Source organism: Panthera pardus, unplaced genomic scaffold (genome assembly GCF_024362965.1).
Source record: "Panthera pardus isolate Hobbes unplaced genomic scaffold, ASM2436296v1 HiC_scaffold_11, whole genome shotgun sequence".
Taxonomy (NCBI): Eukaryota; Metazoa; Chordata; class Mammalia; order Carnivora; family Felidae; genus Panthera; species Panthera pardus.
In genome coordinates, this window is record NW_026526666.1 from 60,765,735 (window position 1) to 60,792,282 (window position 26,548).

Genomic DNA, 26,548 nt, shown 5'->3' on the forward strand with positions numbered 1-26,548 from the left:
TCAAACTGTATTACATGCTGAGCTTCTATCCTAAAGGCCTCTTCCTTCTTTGCCTCATTCAGAAATCCTTCAAGGTCTGGGTCAAGCCCCATCCCATATGTAAAATACACACCAGGGAACATAAACCTCTGTCCCACCTGGCCTCCTTTGGCCCTTCCTTTGGCATTAACTCAACAATTAATTCTCTGTATTCCTAAAATCCCTTCTAAGTGTTTCACATATATATGTCTTATTATTACCCTAAAAAGATCGAGGATTCTGAAAAGATAGAGAGCACTAGGATATATCAATCAACAGGTGTTTTTTGTCCCTACTGGAAGTGCAGATTCCACTGCCAAAGAGCTACCCACCTCTAGGAAAAACTTAGAGGCAAAGAGAAAAGTCCGTGCAACACAACACATTCTCTATTTGAGACATGACTAGAGTATGATGGGGATACTGAGGCAGGCCGGTGTGATTGGCTCTCCTGCAGGTGGTCAGGGAAGGTACACTGATCAGCATTTGTTGGCTCTACTATCCAGTCTGGGGAGCTCACCCATAGGAACCACATTTTTGAACTGACTCTTGAGTTCAGTCCCTCCCCTCATCCTTGTTAGGTCTCCCCCAATTCAAGGAACAGCGTTGGCCTCTGGAGATACATTGCTGATCCAAACAAACCTAATCCCTGCCCTCACAATTAGCATCTCAGGGGAGACAGATCATAAATAGTCACAGGAGATATGGCAGCCAGTACACAGTTATTAATTGTGAAAAACACCATGAAGGAAAAGGATAGAGTGCCCTGAGAAGATAACTGGGGGAAACGTGTTATTTGTGGTAAGAACCTGAACAGAAGAGATTAATTGAGGGAATGAAAGAAAATAATGTTGAACCCGGATCAAGGAAAATTGACGGAACCCAAGTCAGTCTTCATTTTTTTTTCTCATTATTTCAGTGTATCTGCTGCTTCTACCAACTAGTAATGGTTCTGTGAATGAACAAATATTGTGATCAAAGAACTGAGACCATTCTCATCATACTTTGTTTTATTGGCCATTGATCTGCTTGCCTCCTACTTCTAACATCCTATAAGTCCCTCTAAGGCATGAATTGAAATCTCTCTGTCCCTCCCCCCCCCCACCCCCGCTCTCTCTCTCTCTCTCTCTCTCTCTCTCTCTCAGATGATCCGAAGTGCTGTGAGCAGGACTGAGGCCCTAGTTGACATTCAGTGCCCAGTTGTTGAATGACTGCATCTTGTGGGTAATAGGACAGTTAGTTGTAGACGGCACAGGCTGGTCCTACTCCTGGAAGTTGGCGGGACAAAGAAAAAGTCCATGCTGATTTGCATTTCCCCTCAGCTGAAAGAAGTCTTTTTCCAGTGGTCAATGCAGGGGGTGCCATCCGCTGCATCTGTGCCCAGAGGCCCTCAGCAAGCCTGGGTCTGCACTTTCCACCCTGGACAGGAGTTGCCTCCATTCTGGGGTGCAGGGTTATTGCACTCTCTCCTCCTTTCCTGGGTGCCCGCTCTGCAAGCAGACCAGGAGCTCCAGCAGCTCCAGCGACCATCCGCCTTGACTCCTGCACAGATAATTTCCCAGGGGAGGAGGAGGTTAGCATACAAGAAGCAGCTCGGATTATAAGGAGGGAGGCCCATCCCGTTGCCCAAGAGTGGTCTGCAATCTCTCCTTGGGGAAATGCCTGGCGTAGCCAACCAAGACCTCTGTGCTCACCGCCTTGCACTTAATTTGAAACTCTGGATGGAGCGAGAGCCTCTTCTGAGAGCCCATCTCATGAAATTGGAATCCACAGTTGCATGGAAGATAGATAGCAGAGTGAAGCAGGAAGACACGTTCCTCCGGAAGAATGACACGGAGCCACTGGAGGGTGTGAAGAGCAGGGAGCACAGCCCGGCCAAGGATTCACAGACAAGGGCCAGCCTGACAGCCCTCTGGAGGGGCCTGAGGGCTTCTGACTGAGGGTCTGTAAATCAGAGCCCCTCAGACTCTGATGCTGGGGCCACGGTGGGTGACAGGGTCTGCACAGAGCATCAGAACACAGGCACTGATCAAGGGTTGCCTCTGGAAGTCCAGCTCATGCAAAATCCCCTGGCCTGGGGCTGCTGCCTCCTACTGGCTCCGGGTCTTTGGGCAGACCCTCTCTCAGCCTGAGTTTTCACCTCTGTAAATGAAAACGATGGACTAATCCACTGGAGTTTTTCCATCATTTTTTTCATTCCTGTGTTTTTTTTCCCCTTAAATGAAATCTTATGTGAGCCCCAATATGGCCACCAGATTAAAGTAGAGCTGTTTTATTTGAAGCTGGGGTGTCTATCTGGCTTGCCCTGCTCCCCCGGGGCAGCCCCTAAGACTCCAAGTTTCCTCAGATCCCAGTGTGAATATCATTGGCTTAGATTATCTCCAGGCCCCTTCCAGCTCTGTAATTATACTCCCCGGTGGGACAGCCACAGCAGGCTTCTCTGTCCCTATTTTTCCCACCTCTGTGACTTGGTCTCCACAGGCAAAGGTTTGCTGGGAAAATACTTAGGGACCAATGTCAGTGGGTTCCCATGGGGGCTGACTTCCCACTCTTAGATTTCCTTACCAAATTAGTCTTTGTCAGGCTGAACGTTCAGTCTGATGTCCCCAAGGCTACCTGATGTCCACACTGTGCTTGTGACAAGGTCAGTGGGGTACCTGTGAACTGCCTGCAATTGACTGAATGTAATATTGTAGGTTAAATGGGCTCTGAGGAGGAGGGCCCATCCTCTGGGTCCTGCCACCACCCCCAGATCATTGGCATCATGCCCCCTTTCTCCGGTGCCCATTGTCTGTACATATGACTCAGCATGGCCACAACTGAGCCTGGCATTGGACCATTGAAGAGGCACATCTAGGTAATCCACACTCCCTGTCTCTACCTCTGTAATATTGGACAGGGATGCAAGGGATCCAAATGAGTCATTTGTTTGGAGGCCCATGCTGTAATTGTGATTACCCAGGCAGGACTCACGTTTGGCCCTTTAAGCCAGGTCAGGCTGATAACCATGAACTGGGACACACCTTCCCTCCCCACTCTCCAAGATAATAGTCAATATAATCATCTCAGACTCTCTGCCCTCATTTCTGAAACATCTTGACTCTTAGTATATAGATCAGTAGAATGTAACAGTTAAGAGCTTGTGTCCTAGGGTGGGTCCAAACCCCTAGATCCAAATCCTGGTTCTGAAACTCCCCAGCTGGGTGACTTTGAGCAAAGTATGTTACCTTCCTCCTACCCCAATTCCTCATCTGTAAATTGGGGCTAATAATGGTACTTCTAACATTCTTTGGGGGGAAGAGATGAATTCATGCCCATGACGTGTTGAGATAGTGTCTGGCAAAGAATAAGTGTTAGTTACTCTTCCTGTTCACTGACCTTTGGTCCCCCTGGAAAAGCTGCCTAGCCAATGGGGCAAATGAGGGTTGAAACCCAGACCACACTCTGCTTGAAAAGTCAAGAATTCCTTGGGCCCTGGAGCTCATCCGTATCAGCCCTAAGAAGTTTCTCTCTCTCTCCCAATTTACCCACCTATAGGGCAGTGCCTTTTTTCAGTTTACAGAAGGAAACTGTGCCTGTCTTTGCCCTGGTAACCAGTCTACTTGTTTTCTATTCCCTGCATCCTCCTTCATAAAGACCCTGGAATTCACTCACCATATTGCCTCACCCCTGTTTTCCTGCTGTATTTTCCCCTGTATTCCTCCTGCAGGATACAAAGAAGCTTGCTGCTCCCTTCAGCAGTAGAAGAGGGATTTAGAGAAGATACCAAACCAAGATAGGTCCTCTGCCAGTGGAGTGATCTCCTCCTCTTATTTATAATCATAGAGCTTGCCTCATGTTAGCTAGTTTAACATCAACACAACCTGTGATGAAGGTACTGCTCTTATCCCTCGTTTTATGGGGAATTCTCACATGAAAATTGGCAACATTGGCCTTCAAAGGCCTCTCTGCCACCAGAGCTCTGCCGTCCTGCTTCCCCTTGAGAACTACTCCACCAATGAGGTGATTATAACCCACCATCAGCTCATTTTTACAACCAGGCTCCTACCCCACCTACCATGGGCATCAACGGTTTGGGTTAAGAGTAGTGCTACCATAGATGTACCCATCCAGACTTTCTTTTTTTCTCCTTTTCTTCACATCATCTTCACTGCAGTTGCCACCTGAGGTTGATTTATACATTGATTTGGTAGCCCATGTGTTTTGGCCATCATTCCATGTGTAATATAAGTAGTTTTGTATGTGCAGAAAATTGAAAACGTGGGGATTTGAGCATGTATAGAGATTCTTGAAGCTCAAAGGAAACTCAAGCAAGAAAGATGAACCCCAGAAAAAAGAAATGGCTAACCAGTGTCCCACAGTAAGTTAGTGAAGTAGTTGGGGCTCATATCCAGGTCTTCAGACTTCTTATCTTTAAGGATATGGATTTCTCATCCTTGTTTCAGAGCCTTCTTCCCTGGTACCAGTGAGTTCATGCTGTGCGACTATACACTTAAATCTTACCTGCCACAACCCTTTTGTTTGTAGTCATAGCTCCTTGCACTGTAATGACAGTGAGTAAACTCTTGTAGTTGACCCCCAAAGATGTGCTCAAGTCCAAACACCCATTACCTTGTAAGCACGACCTTATTTGCAGGTAGGGTCTTGGCAGATTAAGTCAAGTTAAAATGAGATCCCAATGGATTAGGGTGGGTCCTAATCCAATGACTAGTTTTCTTAGAAGAAAAGAAAACGAATGTAGAGTAGAGAACACCACGTGAAGACACGCAGAGATTGGAATGACACATCCACAAGCCAAGGAATGCCAGGGATTACCAGCAACCGTCAGAGGCTAGGAGAAAGGCATAGAACAGATCACCTTCAGAGCCTCCAGAAGAAACCAACCTGGCCAATACACCTGAATTCTGGACTTCTAACTTCCAGAAGTGTGGGACAACAAATTTCTGTTGCTTTAAGCCCCCCAGCTTGTGGTAACATGTTGTGGCAACCCTAAGAAACTGATATATCCCTCCTGAAAGGAATTGTCCTGTCCATGTACACCTTGGCAAAACAAAACAAAATAAACAAACGAAAATAGTTCTCATCTGAGAGAGGGTCTTGATAGCTGGGAGAAAGCATAAGAAGCATTGAAGGGGGAAGGAGGAGTCGCCCATAAAGCTCAGAGTGCTGTAGCCAGAGTAGTGGGCAAGAGGACACACAAAGGGGGGTGCTGGGAACCCCAACAGTCCTTTCTGCACTGGCGCCTCTGAGCTAGGTCAGGCTTGAATCTGAGTGAGGGTACGTGGGTCTTACCCTTCTGCTCCATTTGCTCACAGGCAAGGCCCTGGCGACCCAGTGGGCACTGGCACTCACAGCTGGTTCCCTTGAGGATGGGCTCCCCATTGTTGAAGCAGGGTCCACAGCGGCAGGCATTGAATTCCATCAGGTACTGGTCCAAGGCCCGGCGCAGGTTCTGGCGCTTGGCCTCCAGGGGCCCCAGGTTTGTATGTCGCAGCACCTCGTGGATGGGCTGCATCTATGGGTTCAAAAAAAATAGAGAGCCCTTCCCTGGGCTTCCAGCTTCCCAGAGCCCACAAACTGGCCATCAGGCCTTCCCAGGCCTGCTCCATGCGAGGCACAGACCTAGAACTCTAGAACTCACTGCATTGGACCCTCACAGCCACTCTGCAAAGCAGGTGCTAAACTCCAGAGACCCTGAGTGTTCGAGGGACTAGCTCAGGATCCCCCAATTAAGTGCAAGAGCCATTCTGAACATGGGCCTCCTTAACTCTGAAACCTGTGCCCCCACCCCCGCCCCAGTCCCAGAAGAAGAAGAGAACTCAGCAGCTATCTGCTCCAACTCATCTGCCCCCTCCGGCACTTTTAAAGGAAGCAGGAAGAGTGTAAAGTATTATGTGTGTTTAGCGTGTGTTTTGTTTTGTTTTGGTTTGGTTTTGGTTTTGGTTTTTAATCCGTAACCTCCAAAGCAGGAATTATTAAAGTCCTTGATAGGTAGTCGGCAGTGCAGAATACTTCTCACACTGGTGTGAGTGTGATGGTTGTATGTGGGGGGTGGGGGGTAGGGGTCCTTTGCCTCTGGGGCCACCTATTCCAGGAATGACTACAGGCCAGGGTTTCTCTACCTCAGCACTACTGCATTTCCAGCTGGATAATTCTTTGTTGGCAGCGGAGGGCTGTCCTGTGGGTTGTAGGATGTTCCGAAGTGTCTCTGGCCTCTACCCATTAGATGCCGGTCATAACTTTAGGTTGTGAAAATCAAAACTGTCTGCTGACATCACCAAATATCCCCTGGGGGGCAAAATCGACCCCTGGCTGGGAAGTAGTGGATGGAGGTGAGAGCCCTGAATCTGGAGACAGAAAATCTGTCTTCGGATCTTGGCTCCACTGGTTCCAGGCTATGTGATCTGTCAGGTGACACGGGGAGCCTGCCTTCTTTGCCTCTACAATGAGAACAGTACTCTTGCCTTCCAGGTTTACTGTGACGATGAAAGGTGGTAGACTGGAAAAGCCTGTCGCGGAGTAAAAGTTCAATAAATGCTGCTCACACCCTAGTTATACGGCCTAGAACTCTTTTCTGTCCATCTCTAGGCCTGAGCCCCATTATCTATGAAATGGGAATAATAACCTTCTTCCTAGAATTCTTATGAAGATCTAAAGAAATAATGAGAGATGCCATCATGAAAGGGAAGAACAATATAAAATAAAGCACCGTTTTTATTAGTTAGATGGGATGATAGGGGGATAAAAGCTGAAATTTTTCAAATTGCATGTACCTATGGTGGTCGTCAGCATGCTTTTAAGGCTATATATTTTAACACACAATCAAAAAGTGAGAGCTCCTTTACAGATCTCTCATTTTATAGGACAGTAACCTGAGGCCCCGAGAGAGGAGCGATTTGCCAAGGTCGCAGGGCAATTCAGAGGTAGGGACTGAGCCACACTGGGGCAATCTCCCTCCTCCAGAATCAAAAGTCAATGGAGGGCACTCACAGTGGCCTCGAATGGGTTCCTGGAAATGTGTACAGAAAGATCTGTGACAAACAGACCTTGGCTTGTGGTCACAGGCCGCAGCTGAGGTCACCAGGCTGGTCATGTCAGGACTGGCTGGGCGGCCAGCCAAGGGCAGGCGACCACTTACTGGAAGTTCAGAAAGTTTGGCCCCATTGTTAGGAAGTGCGTGCAGAATGGGCCGCCCTGTGGCCCTAGTTAAAGATGACTCTTAATTTCAGGGAAGGTTAGGACCATTGGGCAACTTCCCTGTGACCTTCCAGCAGGGCTCAGCACTCAGCCCCCCATCTCTCACTTCTCAATCCCAGACCCTTCAGGGAGAGGAAAGGGACTCCTTGGGAAGGGCAGGTGGGGACTGAAAGAAGGGAAGAGGGGTAGATAAAAAGAATCTTCAAGCTTGGAAAGATATTGGCCATGATCTTCTTCCCATTTTATAGGTAAAACAGATTCCGAAAAGGCAAGTGGTGTGATATTAGCAACATGATGTAACATAACACATAATAATATATAACATAGCATCATAACATAACATAATTCCCATATTCACTCAGTCTCAGTACCTGCCATAAATAATCACTGCTAAGCTACCATGGGGATATGCAAATAAGACACTCTCTCCTCTCTGAGCATCAGGTTCCAAATAATCCCTTGGCTAACCTCCTTATCTGTAGTCTGTCTATCTGTCTCTCTCTCTCTTCCCAGCCCTTCAGTTCATCCTTCATGTATCTGTAAGCATCCTCTTTTTAAAATACAGCTCAGGGCACCGGGGTGGCTTAGTCAGTTAAGCATCCAACTTCCGCTCAAGCCATGATCTTGTGGTTCTTGAGTTCAGGCCCCACATCAGGCTCTGTGCTAACAGCTCAGAGCCTGGAGCCTGCTTTGGATTCTGTGTCTCCCTCTCTCTCTGCCGCTCCCCCACTCATGCTCTCTCTCTTTCTTTCAAAAATAAACACACAATGAAAATATAAGTAAAATATATAAAATATAGCTTTAGCGCTGTCACCTCCCTGCTCCACAACCTACCAGCTCCTTAATGCATCAGATCCAAACTTCTCAGGGCCAAAATGTGTTGTGAAGAGATTGTGAATGTTAGAGTCTGTGGGACAGAGCTCAAGTTGGTCTCTGCCATTTACCAGCTATGAGATTTGGCCAGCTTACTTAGCTTCCATCAGCTTGTTTCTTCAACTGTCATTCACCAAATACCCACTACTCTCTCCCTAACCTTGTGATGTAATGTTATTATCTCCATGTTATAGACCAGGAAACTAGGGCTCAGAAAATGAAGTAACTTGTCTAAGGCTATCCACTGAAAAGGTGGCTGAGCCATGATCCAACTTATATCTTTCTCATCCCAAACCTAGGCTCTCTTTCCCCCAAGATGGTATTCGGTCTTCTCCAAATCATTAACATCAGACTTCCCCTTGGGAGCTTTGTTCAAGGCAAACACAAAGTTCACCTCTTGTCCGTGAAAGTTTATATATTGCTCCTGATATCAATTTTACACTTTTTGACCAAATGACTAATAGCTTGATGATAGCAATTTTCAGACCCTATGTGAATTACAGGTGCGTGAAAATGGTCCCTTACTTATTGGAGAAGAAATGAGATCAGGGTTAATCCGTCTGACCTCTTTCTTCATAGAGAGCAGGGTGTTATAATAGACTTTTAGGTTCAACTGTTGGTATATATTTTAAGAAGAGAAATGTATCCATACCCGGGATTTTAAATATATGTAGAAAATGGACAAGAGTCAAGAGAAAATGGGCGAGAAAGTAATCATAAAAACCCAAAATACAACCCTTTTCTTAATGGACTATCCTTGCGTATGAATAGAAATAGTTTGACAACTGGTAGACCAATCCATTTCCTTTGCAATTTGAATACAATTTTACTGCCTTTCCGAAGTCAATGATTTAAGGCAGGGTTTCTCAACTTCAGCGCCGTTGATGTTTGAAGTCAGATATTTCTTTCTTATGGGGGCTGTCTGTGCATTGTGAGGTGTTTAGCAGCATCCATGGTCCCTACGCACTAGATGCCAGTGGCACCTTCTAGCTGTGACCACTGAAACTGTCTCCAGACACTGCCAAATTTCCCTTGGGGAGCAAAGTCGCCCCCCCTTGGTTGAGAACCATGGCTTTAAGGAAGGTGCTAGGGCAGAGGGATGTGAGAAACTGGTCATGAAGTCCAAAGGTCTGAGATCAAGTATTGCTACATATGAGCTTTGTGACTATAAACGGATCACTAGTTCCTTGGAGCCTCAGTTTCCTAACCTTTTAAATAGTGAGACTCGCTTCTGGACCAGAGGTTCATTGTGATAAGGGGATGAGATCACTTGGACCAAGGGCAGCAAATACAGCTTGGTACCCCAGCTTGTTCTTGTATGGCCTTTGAGCTGAGAATGGCTATTACATATGTAAAAGTTTGTAAAAAAGAAGGAGAAGAATTTGTATGAGAGATTGTCTGTGGCCCACACAGCCTAAAACATTTACTATCAGCTCCTTCCCAGAAAGAATTTGCCAACCCTTGACTGAACGAATGTGACTTTAAAGTCTTTTCTGTATAAATGAAAGTTCTTATTTTTAATGTGGCCTAATTCTGAAGAAATTCTGGGACCACTAGTGTAAAACTAGGCTCTGCCCAGATGTTAAGCTTCTGCTCCCGGAGGTCGTGTGGCCTGGGTTTAAAGTCACAGGCTCCCTGTAGTCAGGTGGCAGGAAGGCCACCAGATCAGTGTGCCGTTACATTTAATCTTGTTCTTTGATGGGCTCATAATAAGAAATATGAAATGATCTGGTCTGCTTCACTTTCATTCCTCATGGACGTAGAGTTTCTTCAAGTGCGAAAAGACTTACCTCAAAATCAATAACAACAGGATTATACTTTAATGACCTCCCCCAGGAACGATACGTAATGGTGCTCCCGTTTTGAGTCAAGCCACCGCCCCAGCCAGAATTGCCACCTCGCACTCGAGAAATGATGTCTTCCACAGCCATGGCCAGCCTGTCTTTGTCTGCCAGCAAGAAGATAAGTGCATTAGTTCAGTTTCCAAAAAGCCAAAGGACTGGTTGGCAAGCTCCACTGATGAGATTTGGGACAGTTTATGTGCTCCCCTTACAGCTGTCTCCCGTTCTTCCACCTTGCTCAGTGAACTGGCAGGACAACCAGAAGGGAAGGACCAAGACCTAGAACTAGACCCATCCTCTGAATTAGAGCAGACACTGGGAGGACAGCCCAGACCAGACCCACATGGCGGAGGGACAGGATGGGGAAATGGATGAGGATTCATTCGTGCATGCATTTATTCGTTCATATGCCACATGTGTACTCAGTGCCTGCTACCTGCCAAGTAGGTTCAATTAAGTATCATAGGTGCTGTGACAAAGGTCTCTATGGGGTATAGAAGGGGCATAGAGAAAAAGGCAGTTAGATCTACAGCGGGGAGGGAGGATTGTCAGGACAAAAGGTGAGTTGTCTAGAAAAGTGAATGACCAGGTAAATGGAGAGAGGAGGGAAGGGCATTGCGGAGAAGAAAGTATTTGACTTAAGGCCCGAGGCATGAATAGCCAACACAGTGGGAGTAACCTGAACCCCAATACATTTGATGAATGAATGAATGAATGAATGAACACTCACTGACTTATTCAGGAAATGCCAAAAATATCCGTATACAAGTTTCTCTAATTGTTCTTTGAGCTTGGTAACTATATTGTCCTCTCTCGGCAGACTATGACCCAGTGGGCTTTTATCTCAACAGTCAACTGTCCAGGTCCTGTCTGTACATTCCCTTCATCCCAGTTCTTACTTAGATCTTTGTCTAGTGCTCGAAATCTAGAAGTCACATATTTCTAAGGTGATCTCAGTACATGGTTAATTCAAAATACAGCCACAACCGGTTATTGGTTTGGGGTATTTAGCAGCTATACAGCATGACCATTGACTGAAATGGAACCAGTTGAAGGGGAAAATAGTGTCTGTGCCCTGAGTGTGTGTCCAAGGAAAAGTCTATCTTCTCTTTTAGGGACCCATTACTAAATACTTACTAGTATTGCCACCTCCAGTTTTTTCACAACGTTCTGCTGATAAACGTCCTCCAGTTTTTATGCTGTCTGTGTAATCATAGTCAATGCCCACAAAGCCTCCGAAGCATTTCTTGATATCTGTGCTGGTAATGCCTGTAACAGGGAGACAGAGAGATACAAAATGCTGAGATCCTTAAAGACTGTGAATACGTAACAACCAGCTCACAGCAGGAAAAGCTAGCTTTGGTTTTGGAGTCTCAGAGAGCTAAGGTGAAATCCCAATCCTCTAACCCAATCTTCTGTGTGGTTCAAACCCAAATAATTCTGGTAATGAGAAGGAATATGTATTGCACATACTAGCTGCTCAAAAGTGCTAGTTCCCTTTCCTTTGCACATTTTCCACTGAGCTCCTCAAGGCAGGGATTCTGTCTCATCCATCTCCATAAATGCCTGTGCCTCACACAGTACCTGGCCCGTGATCGGCACCATTTTCGTGCTGCCATCTTGCACTCGTTGCTCCTTCCTCTCTCTTTCACCATCTTTCCAAAGTCTACTCAAGCTCCAGTTCAAATGTCATGTACTCCATGAAGCATATTTGGATCAGAATACTTCCCTCCTTCTTCAGAACTACCAGTGTGTTTGTTTGGGCATGAATGATCATATTCGCACAATTCTTTTTGCCCAGGTCTTCCTCCTACCCTGGAGAGGCCAGACTGCCTTTAGAAGATGGATAGATCTCCACAGGAAGTCGGGCCTGCCTTCTGACCCCACGAGAACTGTGAGTCCCATATTAGCTGTCTCCATATTTGTTTACATCTGAGGACCCATGGAGGAATCTGAGTCTTCTAGATGAGGCACATAATTCTCAAAGCACTAAAGTCATTTTGTCCCAAGCCCTCTATCTGTAAATGAATAGAGCTGAGTTTCCAATCCTTGGTCGGGCTGGCAAGGTAAGGCTAGAAAAGTCAACTAGAGCAAGATACCGGCCATCGCTACAGAGTCCAGCTTTATCTGTGGCTAGAGGTCAAGGATTTGTGCCTTATTCACCACTCTCTTGTCGGCATAGCGGCACAGTGTCTGTTGTGGACGAGGCGCTCAGTAACTACTTTCAGAATAAGTGGTTGATGGGTGAAAAAGGTGAGTAAATAAATATATGCCATGAGTCCTTTGGTATGGGCTTCTGACGGAAAGAATCTCAAAAATCAGGAATCCTGAATTTAAATCTCAGTCACTTAGAAGAGTGGATAAGGAAATTATGGCGTATGTATAATATGTGTGTATGACTATTACATACATCTGATTATCATATGTGGTATATATGATATTCAGCCGTAAAAAAGAAAGAGATCTCGTCATTTGCAACAACATGGATGAGCCTGGAGAACATTATGCTATGTGAAGTAGGCCAGGCACAAAAGGAGAAAAACTGCATGATGTCGCTTATATGTGGACTGTAAAACAACCAAATAAATATATACAGAAGCAGAGGTAGAAAGGTAGTTGCTGGAGGTGCAGAGGTGGGGTGGCGGTGGGGGGGACGCTGGTCAAAGAGAACAAAGTTGCAGTCCTGTAGGATGAGTAAGTATAGAGATCTAATTGCAACCTGATGACTATAGTTAATCATACGTATGAAATACTGAAAAATTGGAAAGTGTGGATTTCAGGTGCTCTCATCCCATACACACAGGAAAAGGTAACTCTGTGAGGAGAAGATATGTTAATTAGCTTCAGTGTATGGGGTGCCTGGGTGGCTCAGTCAGTTAAGCGTCCGACTTCAGCTCAGGTCATGATCTCACACTCCGTGAGTTCGAGCCCCGCATCAGGCTCTGTGCTGACAGCTCAGAGCCTGGAGCCTGCTTCGGATTCTGCATGTCTTTCTCTCTCTGCCCCTCCCCCGCTCATGCTCTGTCTCCCTGTCTCAAAAATAAATAAAAACATTAGTTTCACTGTAGTAATAATTTCACTCCATATATCAAATCGTCATGTTGTATGCCTTAAATATGTACAAATTTTTTTTGTTTAAGTAAAATGAGACCAATCCCAGTCATAGGCACCCTGTGTGCATTGAGAAAAGGCCGGTGATGGCACTGGGCCTCACTTTCCCGTTTACAGAGAAAGTGGCTGGATTTGCCCATCTCCGGGCCCGCCTGAGCCACAGCCCCCTGCCTGTGGGCACGTGTTTCTGAATCACGGCTGAGCTCCTGGTGCCTGGGAGGCTGGACGCTGTGAGCACCAGCACTCAGCACCAAGCACAGGGCTTCCTCGGCCACTTCTATTCAAGCACTTTTAATTGTTGATGCATTACTAATTGAGGAAGATTTAGCATATTTAATTGTTTTGATTAAAAAATGCTTCCCCAGTGATCAACAAAAGCGGGGGAAAGGAATTCACAGGCAGAAGCCAGAGTGATTACAAGTGGGGGATGGTGGAGGGGTGTGGGCTTACAGTGCCAGGGCAAGCCGATGGGGCGGAGTGGGGGAGGCTGGAGGCTGTCTGCAGAGCCCTTTTGCTCATGCACGGTCTGCCACAGCCTGCCATGTGCAACAGGGGAAAGAGAAATCCAGTTCGATTTAAGCGGCACCGCCTCACTGCAAAGATTTGCCTTCCGGGGACACCGATGTAGGGTACCAGCCAGCAAGGGAAGGTCTGTGACTTAAGGATCATACGACGTGAGAGCTGAAAGCATCCTTGGACACCTAGCCACATTCTCTTTTCTGGTTGAGACGCCCTTGGTTCATACAGGTTAATTACCTTGCCTGAGGTCATACAGCTAAGAAATGGTGGAGCTGAGGGGCGCCTGGGTGGCTCAGTCGGTTGAGCGTCCGACTTCGGCTCAGGTCGTGATCTTGCGGTCCGTGAGTTCGAGCCCCGCGTCGGGCTCTGTGCTGACAGCTCAGAGCCTGGAGCCTGCTTCGGATTCTGTGTCTCCCTCTCTCTGCCCCTCCCCCATTCATGCTCTGTCTCTCTCTGTCTCAAAATAAATAAACGTTAAAAAAAAAAGAAATGGTGGAGCTGAGATTCAAACTCAAGTCTGGCTCGCTTAGAAGCCGGTGGTATTTTCACTAATTCCAATTATCGCATCAGACTAAAGAATTCTGCTGTTAGAGAGAAAAATTTAGTAAACACCAACTGCGTACCATCCCTGGCACATCGTGTGTTGGGCAGTGTAGGCACTGTGAGCTAAAGTAATAGGAGTACAATACAAATCTGAATAAGTAAGCCTTTGTCCTTGAGAAGCTAGCAGGTTTGGGACAATATACCAAACAAAAACGAAGGTGTCTCCTGAGAGTTGCGTGTTCCAGAACACGAGGGCTGGGAATGGAGTGCCTCATCAGCAACTGTAGGAGCTGCTCAATCAGAGCTATCTACAGAACACCCATGGGAAACCACGCCCAGTAAGCTGGGAGGTGGGGGGCAGAGGAGGTCAAATGCAGGGCCAAGATCCAGGACTTAAAACCACTTGAAAGCCGTATTGGGAACTGAGACACAGGGCCAGAGGTGTCTTGCTTCCATCAAGCAAAGAACAGAGGAGGGAGAGGGGAGAAAGAGCAGAAAAAGGCCTGGAATCGTGCGGCACTTGCCCAGATGGGTGTGGGCACGGGTGGCCTGACGACGCAGCTGGCTCTTGAACAACATGGGGTTTGGGGGTGCTGACCCCTCACACGGTTGAAAAGCCAAGTGTAACTTTGACTCCCCCAAAACTTAACTACTGATAGCTTACTGTTGACAGGAGGCCTTACCGTTAACATAAATAGTCAATAAACACATATTTTGTGTGTTGTCCATATTATAGAGTACATTCTTACAATAAAGTAAGCTAGAGAAAAGAAACTGTCGTGAAGAAAATCATAAGGAAGAGAAAATACATTTACAGTCCTGGACTCTATTTACTGAAAAAAAATCCACCTAGAAGTGGACCCACACAGTTCAAATCCATGTTGTTCAATGGCCAACAGTATTTATGGAACCAAACAATGATCTGCCATGGCTTCACCCCATCCCATCAGGCTGGACTCCCTAGATATCCACTTTGGACCGTACTGGCATTTGTTACGGTTTTTGAACTTCAGGGACCCCTGGAGTTGATGTTTCCCAAACTGGACTACATAGTGAGATGGTTTGGAGTGCTTATTTAAAATACAGATTCCTGGGGCGCCTGGGTGGCTCAGTCGGTTAAGCGTCCGACTTCAGCTCAGGTCACGGTCTCGCGGTCCATGAGTTCGAGCCTCGAGTCGGGCTCTGGGCTGATGGCTCAGAGCCTGGAGCCTGCTTCCGATTCTGTGTCTCCCTCTCTCTCTCTGCCCCTCCCTCTTTCAGGCTCTGTCTCTCTCTGTCTCAAAAATAAATAAACGTTAAAAAAAATAATTTAAAAAAATAAATAAAAAATAAAATACAGATTCCTGCATCCCATCTGTATCAATTCTAATTCTGTATTTCTGAGTAATTAGCATTCTGTCTTTGAAAAAATAACCCAGATGATTCCTATTCAGTGCATCTGGGAACTGATGTTGAGTACCACGGTTTTACAGAGAACTCTGGTGGCCTGTCACAGAGCGCTGGCCTGTGCCCTGTCTCAGTCAATGCCTTTGTCAATGCCGTGGATATGGACTTGGCAGCCAGGCTCATCATATGTACCCAGAAGAAGTAACTATGAAAAGCCAAGGATCATTCAGATAAAGAATCAGGATTCAAAAAGCCCTCGGAAGGTTTGGAAGGATAGACAGACCAAGCGTAGTGAAATGAGACTCAGTTGAGAAAGCTGGGGAGAAAATACCATGCACGAGCACAACAGGGAATGGGAACAGCTTAGGGAAGCAGAAAAAGGCTGTAGAGTTTTGGATAACTTCCAGCTCAGGAGGACGATGAAGCCAGGTGAAATGCCAGGTGAAAATTATAATCAATTAGGTAAAGGAGGGGAGCATCTCTCTCTGTGCAGCTTAGAGAAACCCAGAACCTGGCACAAAAGTCTGGCATCCACATTTTAAAGGAAATAAGAGAATATGACATTCACTGAATATGATTCAGCCTTAAAAAAAAAAAAAAAAAAAGGAAATCCTGCCATATGCAAGAACATGGGTGAACCTTGAGGACATTATGCTAAATTAAATAATCACAGAAGGACCAATATGCATGATTCCACTTATATGAGGCATATAAGATAGTCAAACTGATAGAACCAGGGTGTCGAATTGTGGTTGGCAGGAGTTGGGAGGGGGGAAATGAGGCATTTCTCTTTCTTTTTTTTTTTTTTTTATGTTTATTTACTTTTTAAGAGACAGAGGGTGAGTGGGGGGAGGCAGAGAGAGAGGGAGACACAATCTGAAGCAGGCTCCAGGCTCTGAGCTGTCAGCACAGAGCCCGCCGCGGAGCCCGCTGCGGGGCTTGAACTCGAGAGCAGTGAGATCATGACCTGAGCTGAAGTCGGACGCTTAACCGACTGAGCCACCCAGGCACCCCAAGGCATTTCTAATCAATAGACATAATGTCTCAATTATGTAAATTCTAGAGATAGAATTGTCTCTATAGTTAAGAAGACTGTATTGTCCACTTGAAATTTTGTTACTTTGTTAAAAGAGTAGATCTCATGCTAAGTGTTCCTACCATAATAAAACGAAAAAGGAGGAAAAAGGAAATAGGGAACATCCTTTGGGAATGTTTGAGGGGATTGGGGATGTTTACCTGAACAAGAGAGGAAAGGTCTAAGACAAGTAGAACAAGATTCAGCTCACTGGAGGGTTATCTTGAGGAAGAGGAAGTAAGCTTATTTGTGTGGCTGGAACGAAGGCCAAAAGGACAGAAGTTACAGGAGGACAGATTTAAGCTCAGCGTCAGGTAAATCATCATCACAGATCAAGGAGATAGGAGTTGTTTCATAAGGCAGTGAGCACCCTGTACCAAGAAGGTACCAAGCACAGGCTATTTGTCTGTAAGGAGCACTGTGGAAGGGCTTGAAGAGTTGACCAGTGGTCTTTTAAGGTCTCTTCCAAAGCCATGATTCTGAAACTTTAAGAACATACCAGAACACCTAGGGAACATCTGAAACAAGTTTGGTAAGTACTTAATGACTCCTTGCTGTGTGCCAGGCATCTGGAAATAAGGACTCAAGAGTGTCTACTCTCAGTGAGCTCGCAGCCAAGGGTGAAGAAATGGAAGGAAAGAGTTATTGCCCTGTGTGATGAGGGCCACAGAAGAAGGCAACAGAGTCAGAACTAAGTCTTGCTTGGAGGTCAGAGGAAGGATATCGGAGGCCAGTCTGAAAAGATGAGTAGGGATTAGCCAGACAAAGTGGGGACGCGTTGAGAGTAGAGGGAGACCATGTGTAGGCCTTGCATCCCCAGCAGCAAGATTCTGCTCAGAAAAGCCATCCTGACCTAAACTCCAGAGCAGAAAAGAGAGAGAGGTAAGGTCAGCGTAGGAAGTACTGGGAGCCCCTGGGTTCCTTCCCGCTCTGATCTGGCCTCAAGAAGAGCTGTTGTGGTGACCTCCTGCAGGCCAGGAGCCCAGGGGACATGTCCCTGGCCGCCACATGGAGTACGTCTTCCCAGCCTGGTCTTGACTGTGGCCCAGGCATGGGAGCTGCTCTCACACCTCCACGGAGAGGCTGTATCACTGTGGCTCAAAGGCAGGACCAGGCAGCTTGACTTCTGAGGTGGCAGAACACAGCAAGTCTGTCACTCTTCAGATGAAAACCATCAGGTGGAAAACAGCAGGTGTAAGACATTATTTATCCCTTTGCAACAAACAAATGCCATTCAGGTTGCTGTCATCTGTCTACTGTGTTGCTTTGCTACATCGGTTGTCCCCAAAGACAGCCTCAGAAGGAAAGGGGAGCCTCATAGGGTCCAGTTCATGTGATAATATTGGAAGAGATGATTGTTCAGCTGGGAAGGATAGGCTAACTTACCTGCCCCCTCTGTGCTGTTTATCCATTGAAACTCAAGCTTCTCCCAACCACCTAAGAATAATAGTGTAAGTCCCTCTGTGCCTCTCACATGCTGTTCCCTCTCCCACTCGACTCTAGAAAGCCTTCCTTCTCTCCCAGGGATCCAAATCTGTGTCTCCACGGTCTCCTTGTGTGTCCCCCACGCCATCCCAGTGCTTCCCTCCAGCATAGTATTTAGCGAATCCTAGCAATTGTCAGTTTCTTGGTCTGTTCTTCCAATTATACCACAAACTTGTAAAATTGTCTTCTGGGTTTTACAGGTCTTGGCACAGACCCTGGCATGTGACAAGCCCCCAGGATTGCTCAGGGATGGGCTGATTCCAGCCAATCTAGACAATACCTCGAAAACGTTTCGGTAGTCACAGATCTTCCTTTTGGTTGATGATACACACGACATCTTTGTAACATCTCATACCTGATTAAGAGATGATATTTTATAAAGCACTTTCACTCTGTGTTATCTCATTGGAGGCTCACAACAGTCTTAGGGAGCTGGGAGCATTTATCCATTTTGCAGGCTCGCTGGTTGGAAAAAGCAGTAATTGTGGTGAAGAATGTAAACTCTGTTCAGATATCTTACTTGAACCTCTTTGGGCTTTATTCTCCCCATTTGTAAAAACGGGGGTGATAGTTTCCACACATGAGTCCCTAAAAACAGTGTCTGACACAATTAAGTGTTCAACAGATCTTAGCTACTATCATTAGGTTACTTGCCCCAAATTCCAAAATAAACAGGCCCAGGAATCAGGGTGTGATGTAACGTGTGTTACCTCCAAACGCGGTTGCATGTTTCCTTTCATCCCATTCGTGTTAACTGTGCAGAGAAATGTTCCTCATGTGGCGTGAGTAGCGGTGGCCTTACCGAGCCCCTCATTCCCTGAACACCTCATTCTACAAAGCGGCAATCTGTGCTCCCCATGGGTGTTGTGGGACTACAACCTCAGGTCTCTCTCCTGACTGGCAACAGGTATCTTCAGGGACTCTGGCCCTTCTAGATAATTTTGGCCATACGCAAGAGGCAGTATGGCGGAGGGGGCTGCGGTGGCCATGACGAGAGTGAGTACAGCAGAGATGTTCCGTCTCTCTGGAATGGAGACCACCTGAGCTAAAAGTCACCTCTGCACACCAACTATCTGAGCAAATTGTCGAACCTCCGTGTGCCATGGTTTCCCATCTGGAAGGTGGGGGCTTTTGTAGTGTCTGCCTCATAGGGTTGTTTGTGATGGTTAAGTGAGCGAAGCTGCACCAAGTACAATTCTTGGGATTGTGCCTGGCTCAGAACCAGCCATGATGGTCAAGTGTTCCTGTGATTACTATCGCAACAAATGCTACAGCATACCCAGACTGGGCTCGTGGTCCCTGATGCTAAGCTTGGAAAATCAGAGAATGATGGAGGCCGAGGCGTTTGTCAAGACAAATTTTCTTAATCAAGCTTTCTGCAGTATAAACTGTTCTGAATGAGTGAAGACCGAGAGGACGCCCACATTTGCTAAGTACCTGTTATGTGCTAGGTAAAGCTTTCCCATGTGTTATCTTATTTCATAGCCACACATCTCTCCACGACAGGTACAATTATTCCCATTTTTTTTTAACGTTTTATTTATTTTTGAGACAGAGAGAGACAGAGCATGAACGGGGGAGGGGCAGAGAGAGAGGGAGACACAGAATCAGAAGCAGGCTCCAGGCTCTGGGCCATCAGCCCAGAGCCCGACGCGGGGCTCGAACTCACGGACCGTGAGATCGTGACCTGAGCTGAGGTCGGAATTATTCCCATTTTTAAGATGAGTAAACAGAGGCTTAGATAGTTTAAGTCACTTGCCCAAAATTCTACAGTAAGTAAATAGTAGAACTGGGGTTGAACCAAAGTCTATGTCCAAAGCCCATGTCCTCCATGCCACATTATGTCACCTATGGGAGAGAGAGAGCTAAGGGTGGCGCTGGGGAGTAATTTTGACATCATCACACCTTTTTCCCCTTTAAAGCTGGGGCTCTTTCAAAGATAGAGCTAGAAATTCAAAATCAGGACAAGATCAGGAGAATGGTGCTGAGGGTCTCTTAAGTCCATGTGTATGCAAATGACTTGGGGGGATGGGGACAAAGCCAAGACACCAGGAGTCTGTCAGTCAATCAATACCATCCATCACTGTGCAGTCTGGTTGTCATGGTAACTGGGGATAAAGCCTGGAGCCTGTTAGAATCTTGTGCCTGTCTGTTCAGGGTGACTGGTTGGTTAGCAGGCACAGCAAAAGACCCTCTGGACCAACCCGGACTATTTAGCCATAAATATAAGACACTTCACCATCAGATTCCTGCCCACCTCACCCTCTGCACTGTCCAGTCCAGCCCCAGACTCTTTAGGAATCTACCCCAACACTGCAGAGTAAAGGAAAGCTCCAGAGGAGGCCCAGCATATATGGGCTTGGATTCTGAACCTCTCCTGCTAGAAAGACACTGAGCCTCTACTGTGCACCAGCTTCAGCCTATGGACAAGACTCCGGAAACGCATCATTAACAAGATGCATAATGGAAACAGGCAGCTGCAATGGTGTGATGAAACTAGTAAATCCTAGGTGCACTGGGGTTCAGCATCTAGCAAGACTCCCAACCCAGGGGCGCCTGGGTGGCTCAGTCGGTTAAGTGGCCGACTTTGGCTCAGGTCATGATCTCGCGGTCCGTGAGTTCGAGCCCCGCGTTGGGCTCTGTGCTGACCGCTCAGAGCCTGGAGCCTGTTTCAGATTCTGTGTCTCCCTCTCTCTCTGACCCTCCCCCATTCATGCTCTGTCTCTCTCTGTCTCAAAAATAAATAAACGTTAAAAAATAAAAATAAAAATAAAAAAAGAAGAAGACGCCCAACCTAAAACTGTGGAGACAGAAAGACTGCCTGGAAGGGTCCTATCTAAGCAGAGACCAAGAATGGATAAGCATGAGCCAGGCAAAGAAGAAAGGGTATGGGGAGGGGAGCAGAAATCCAGGTAGAGGAAACAGCACGTTACTTCTTGTAAAGCCCCAAGGAGAAAGGGGGTATGGTTAAGTCGAGAGACCAGAAAATAGTGCGGCACAGCCCAGTGTTGAGTAATGGGCTGAGCAGGGCCACACAGCATGCTCCCTTGAAGGCCAGCCATCTTATCTAGTGGCAGGAACCCTCCCATTCTCAATGGTCACCTTTGCATGGCTCCAGCAGCTTGCCATTCGGCTACTTGTCATCCTCTCTGTGGCTCCCTGGAGGCCAATACTGACTCCATTTCCAGGTTAGCGTTGTTATCACTCTTCCTGCCATAGCTCAGCCACAGGATTGCTCTCATTAATGCACTGGCCTCAGGGGCCAGCCCTCTACATCAGAGTCTGGCCTTTGGGTGAACCTAGACACTCATCTCCTACCACTCACCCTCACCCGTTTGCTGCTTCAGCCACTGTCATAAGAGGCCCTCCACCCAGAAAGCCCTAGCTCCCTTCTCCATCAGGCAAGCTCCTCTGCCTGATTTTTAGAAGTTCAGAGTCTAGAAAAGGGGAGGGTCAGAAAGGGTGGCTGCTCCCTCCTTTGCGCTCCTACTATGTTTATTTCTATTTGAGCATTTTCACGTTGTATTATTCTCAGCCCCCAACTGACTGCACGTTTTTCCAGGGCATGGATTTGTGTGTTTCTTCTCTGTGTCCCTGGAAATCATGGGTTCTCAGTGAGTATTGACTGGATGAGTGGTTGGAAGGATGAAAGGATGGATGGGTAGATGGATGAATGGATGCAGATTAGATTATGAGAAGTGTTTTCCTCAGAGATTAAGTGTTTCCTGCCTCCTACTTTGGGTAACAAGGAAAAATGTTGTTTTCTACTCAGTACCTTCCTGAAAGGGAATTATAAGCAAGCAACGGCAATAATATATAAATGTGATGGAAAGTATGAGAATTTGAGGGACTTAAATTACACATTCATCCCACCCCAATTACTCTCCATACACAGCTTAATCATCTGGGCTGCCTCTGTCTCCTTCTTGTAAAGGAATAAAAAATGCACAGCCCAGGGGCCCTCATTCCTCTATTCTGCTGCCTCTGACAGACATTACTAATTGATCACAGCGCTGTCGGGCTGAGCCCCTGTCTCGTGTCATAATCTGGGTAGCATTTGCTATAGAAACCACTTGCCATCACTGGCTTAGACACTTTTTCCGACCTTCAAGCTTCTGAGGTTCACCTCTTTGAGTGCTGTGGGTGCCAGCTCATCATGCTGGTACCTGGCTCTGTGACTGCACCTAAGTTTCAGAACAGACAACCACAAGCTGGGCAATTTGACCATTAACAATTCTCCCAATTACAGTGCCCAATCAGTGGGTTGAACTGATCCCAGACTTCATTTAGAAAAGAATATTGAGTATAATACTCGCTTAGTTATTTTTGAAACCTGACAGCCACCTTCAAAGCTATCACTAGTGGTTTAATTTTTTTTTTAAGATCATAAGTTCTAAAAAATAAAAATAAATAAAAAGATAAGTGAAATAAAATAGCCAGATGTGGGGTGCCTGGGTGGCTCAGTCAGTTAAGCATCAGACTCTTGATTTTGGCTCTGGTCACGATCTCTTGGTTTGTGTGTCCGAGCGCTGCACTGGGCTCTGTGCTGACAGTGTGGAGCCTGCTTGGAATTCTCTCTTTCCCTCTTTGTCCCTCCCCCGCCCTCTCTAGTGCTCTCTCAAAATAAATAAACAAACTTAAAAAATATATATATCCAGATATACCCCAAGAAGCACTGAGCTGGGAGTTAGAAATCCTTGTGTCAAACCTCACCCTGCTTCTAGCCAATGCCTTCACCTTGGACACACCATTTTACCTGTCAGTGCCTGGTTTTCCTTGTTTGTAAACCGGGGCAGCCATAGATGGTTCACGGCAGTGCTGAGAGGCCTGAGTACCGTGATACGCACGTAAGCACACAGAGCTCAGGTAGAACGCAGTGAACACTCCATCTTTCATTTCCATTTGGATAAACAGTTTCATTACATGAGACTTTCCAGGCCAGTCTTGGCAGTTATTAATTACATTTCTCTCTAGCTTTCTACCTTGTCTGCCCTGCTATGATGGTTAATTGTATGTGGCGATTTGACTGGGCCATAGTCGTGTCCAGATAGTTGATCAAACACTGTTCTCGGTGTTTCTGTGAAGGTATTTTTGGATGAGCTCAACATTTAAACCAGTAGACTTTAGTAAAGTCTATTGTTCTCCCTAATGCGGGTAGGTCTCATCCAATCAGTAGACATCCCAAATAGAACAAATAGGCTGACCCTCTTCTGAGTAAGAAAGGATTCTTGCTGTCTGGCTGCCTCCAAGCTGGGACTTGAGCTTTTTTCCTATCTTTGACTCATACTGAACTATCAGCTCTTGCTGGGTCTCAAGCCTGCCGACCTTTGGACTGGAACTAAACCATCGGCTCTCCTGGGTCTCCAGCTTGCCAACTGCAGATCTCGGGACTCGCCAGACTCCATGATTGTGTGAGCCAATTCCTTATAATAAATCTCTATATCCTATTGGTTCTCTGAAACCAGTTAGTTAGAATACCAACTAATATACCTCCAAATATTTTCCTTATGGCAGCTGATGATTTTTCCTTTATTTAAAGTGATGAAATACATATCTATATTCAGTGGAACACACTAGATGGTATTTTTAATACTTTTTTTACTTCCCCCTCCCAAGCTAAGCAATAAACTTTACTCCATGATGCAGCCCACACACATCCAGATAAAATCAGTTTCCATACTTCATCATACTCTGTTTGATGCACTCTGGTATTTTCCATCTTGTTTTATTCTATTTCATTTTGTTAAATGCTGGTCATGACCCACTAACTTTCTTTTACAATCTACTAATGGGCCATGCCCTGTAGTTTGGAAAATCCTAAGAAACACATCTCTAAGACATTGTAGCTCATGGGGTAAGATCACATGTTCTTGAGTTTGACCCCTGGCTCCACCAGTTAATAGCAGCGTGATCTTGGGTAAGTTATTTAACATCACTGAGCTTCAGTTCTTAATTTGTAAATTGGGGAGTATAGTGTCTTCTTCCCAGGTCTTTTTTTAAAAATTTTTTAATGTTTATTTTTGAGAGAGAGAGAGACAGAGCACAAGTGGGGAGATGCAGAGAGAGAGAGAGAGAGAGAGAGGGCGACACATAATCTGAAGCAGGTTCCAGGCTCCGGAGCTGTCAGCACAGAGCCTGACTCAGGGCTCTAACCCACGAACCGTGAGTTTATGACCTGAGCCGAAGTCGGACACTTAACCGACTGGGCCGCCCAAGTGCCCCTCTTCACAGGTCTTTCTGGAGGATTAAAGAAGATAGTATATTTAAGATGTTTAACCCAGTGTCTGCCACATAGTAAATGCTCAGTAAATGTTGGCTTGTCTTGCCATCTCTGCTAGACTAAGCCTGCAGTATATGGTATCAGAACAAATGACGGAATGTGGGGAAATGTTGGGGGGATAAATACTTGGACAATACACAAACTCTACAACAGAAGATATTGATTCAGTACTAATGGAATCATGTTGAGCAATTTACTTAGGTTCTTTGGACCTTAGTTTTCTCTATATAAAATTGGGGATATACTAATACAACTCCTCATAAGGTATTACAAAGATTATCTGGAATATTAGAGGTGAATGTGTTGTACATGAGCAATATTGGAGTTACTATAGGCAAATATATTTTATTAAAACCAAGTATTTCCGTTATCTTTAAGTACAGTGAATTTTAAAAATTAATTCATTTTAGGTGGTAACAGACTTGGTTTTCCACATAGTAAATCATTCCTGACTATTATCAGATGATTATGGCAAAGAGAACCCCTGTTACCTTCTACTCCCCCTCGATGAGAGGAACCACACTGTTACCTAGACGGTGCTGACCGTGTTTCTATTTGTTGAATGAAAAGCTGAAGGAATGAATGAGTAAAGGAAGGGAAGAAAGGGGAAGGAAGAGAATGTAAAACTGTACTTGACATCAACTTCTCTGAGGTTTTAACTGTGTTCCTGTGGCTTTTTCTACCCTGTGTGTTAGGTGGTAGCCTAGCTGGTCCAAGGACCCTAGCTGGAAGGTGATGATCGATGACAGGCAGAACGTACCATGCTCTGGCTGGAAGGGTCTTTCCCAGGGTCACTTTTATCTGGCATCCATCAGGGGGAGGAATGATGGAACACAGGCACTGATTTGGGCAGAGTTGTTAACACTTTGAAAGATAGTGATGAGAATTCACAGTGACCTTGATAAATGGAAGAAGCAGTCCCTCCAAAACTGGATGAAGCTCCAGGGACAGAAATGAATGACCTTGATCAATAAAATGGGCAGGTGGGGGAGAAGGCATGATTGCTGAGGCTCCAAGTCTACAGCAAAAACATTGGCCACTGCAGGCCGGGCACAATGATAATGATTTCCTTTCCATTTGAACATTGTTTCAGAGCTGACCAATTGCACAGCCCTGTGAAATAGTTGTCTGGTTATCCTCACTCTACAGATGAGGGGGCAGTTAACATTATAGAGTTAATAACAGAAAAGCTAAGAATAAGACATGTGGCTAAGAATAAGACATAATAAAACAACCATAGTGCAGCAACAGCAGGTAACATGTTTTAACTCTTAATACATGCCAGGTACTGGGCTACACACTCACATAAATAGTTTCATTTCATGTTCATAAGACTCCTATGAAGTATGGACTATCGTTGTCTCCTTTAGAAGAACAGAAAACTGAGGCATGAAGAGGATGACTAATTTGCCTGAAGGTCACTTAGCTAATAAATGGTGGAGACAAGATTAGAATCCAGGCAATCTGATTCAGAACCTTTCACAGCAATTGATATTTATTGGGTGCTAAATATTTTCTGTGGATATGTCCACTTATTCCTTATAACCACTCTGTGTGATGAACGCCGTGGATACTTCCAGCTTCACAGGTTAGGAAATTGAGACTTGAAAAGATTAAATAACCTGCCCATTATCACACAGGTAGTAAGTGACACAATCCTTGTTTTCAACGGCTGTGCTACATTACTAATATCTTGCATTCAAGGGGAAAAAATATCTAAACATTTACCACACAAGATGCGGGTGAATTATTCCCAAACAAAACTTGGTTATTGTTCCTACTTGGGTCTTGAGGAAGCTGAGCATTAGAGAAATTTAGTACCCTGATCAAGGCCCTGTAACTACTAGATGGTAGAACCAAGCTGAGCACCCTTTGGGTCTGACTCCCAAGTTTGGATTCCTTTTTACCACATCACTAGCATATATCTTCATTCTATAGTCCTCGTTTCAATGATTTTACAACCTACTGACCCCACCTAAAACTGTAATCCAGAATAGTAACTGCTGTTTTGACAGTGTTTTACCTATCACAGCGCTTTAAAAAAATATCTTGGTTAATTCTTCTAACAGCCTTTTGAAGTAGTTTATTATCCATATGTTAGGGACGGGAAAACTGAGACTCAGAGACATAAAGTGTTAGTTTTTAGATGGAAGCATCTTCACGAAGAGCAAAGATATCTCAGAAAAAAATATTTTTACCACCCCCCCCCCCCCCGCACTGCCT

General features: G+C 45.7%; 1 protein-coding gene across 1 annotated transcript in view; it reads right to left on the minus strand.

Annotated features, from left to right (window-relative positions):
• Nucleotides 1–289: 289 nt before the first annotated feature.
• C8A (complement C8 alpha chain) overlaps nucleotides 290–26,548 on the minus strand; it is a 69,070-nt gene continuing 42,811 nt past the window's right edge. The window contains exons 8-11 of the mRNA XM_019449146.2: nucleotides 11,064–11,195; nucleotides 9,876–10,033; nucleotides 5,308–5,530; nucleotides 290–1,557 (exon numbers count right to left, since the gene is read on the minus strand). Of these exons, the coding sequence (XP_019304691.2) occupies nucleotides 1,406–1,557; nucleotides 5,308–5,530; nucleotides 9,876–10,033; nucleotides 11,064–11,195 (665 nt within the window). The 3' untranslated portion in view covers nucleotides 290–1,405. The remainder of the gene's footprint in view (nucleotides 1,558–5,307; nucleotides 5,531–9,875; nucleotides 10,034–11,063; nucleotides 11,196–26,548) is intronic.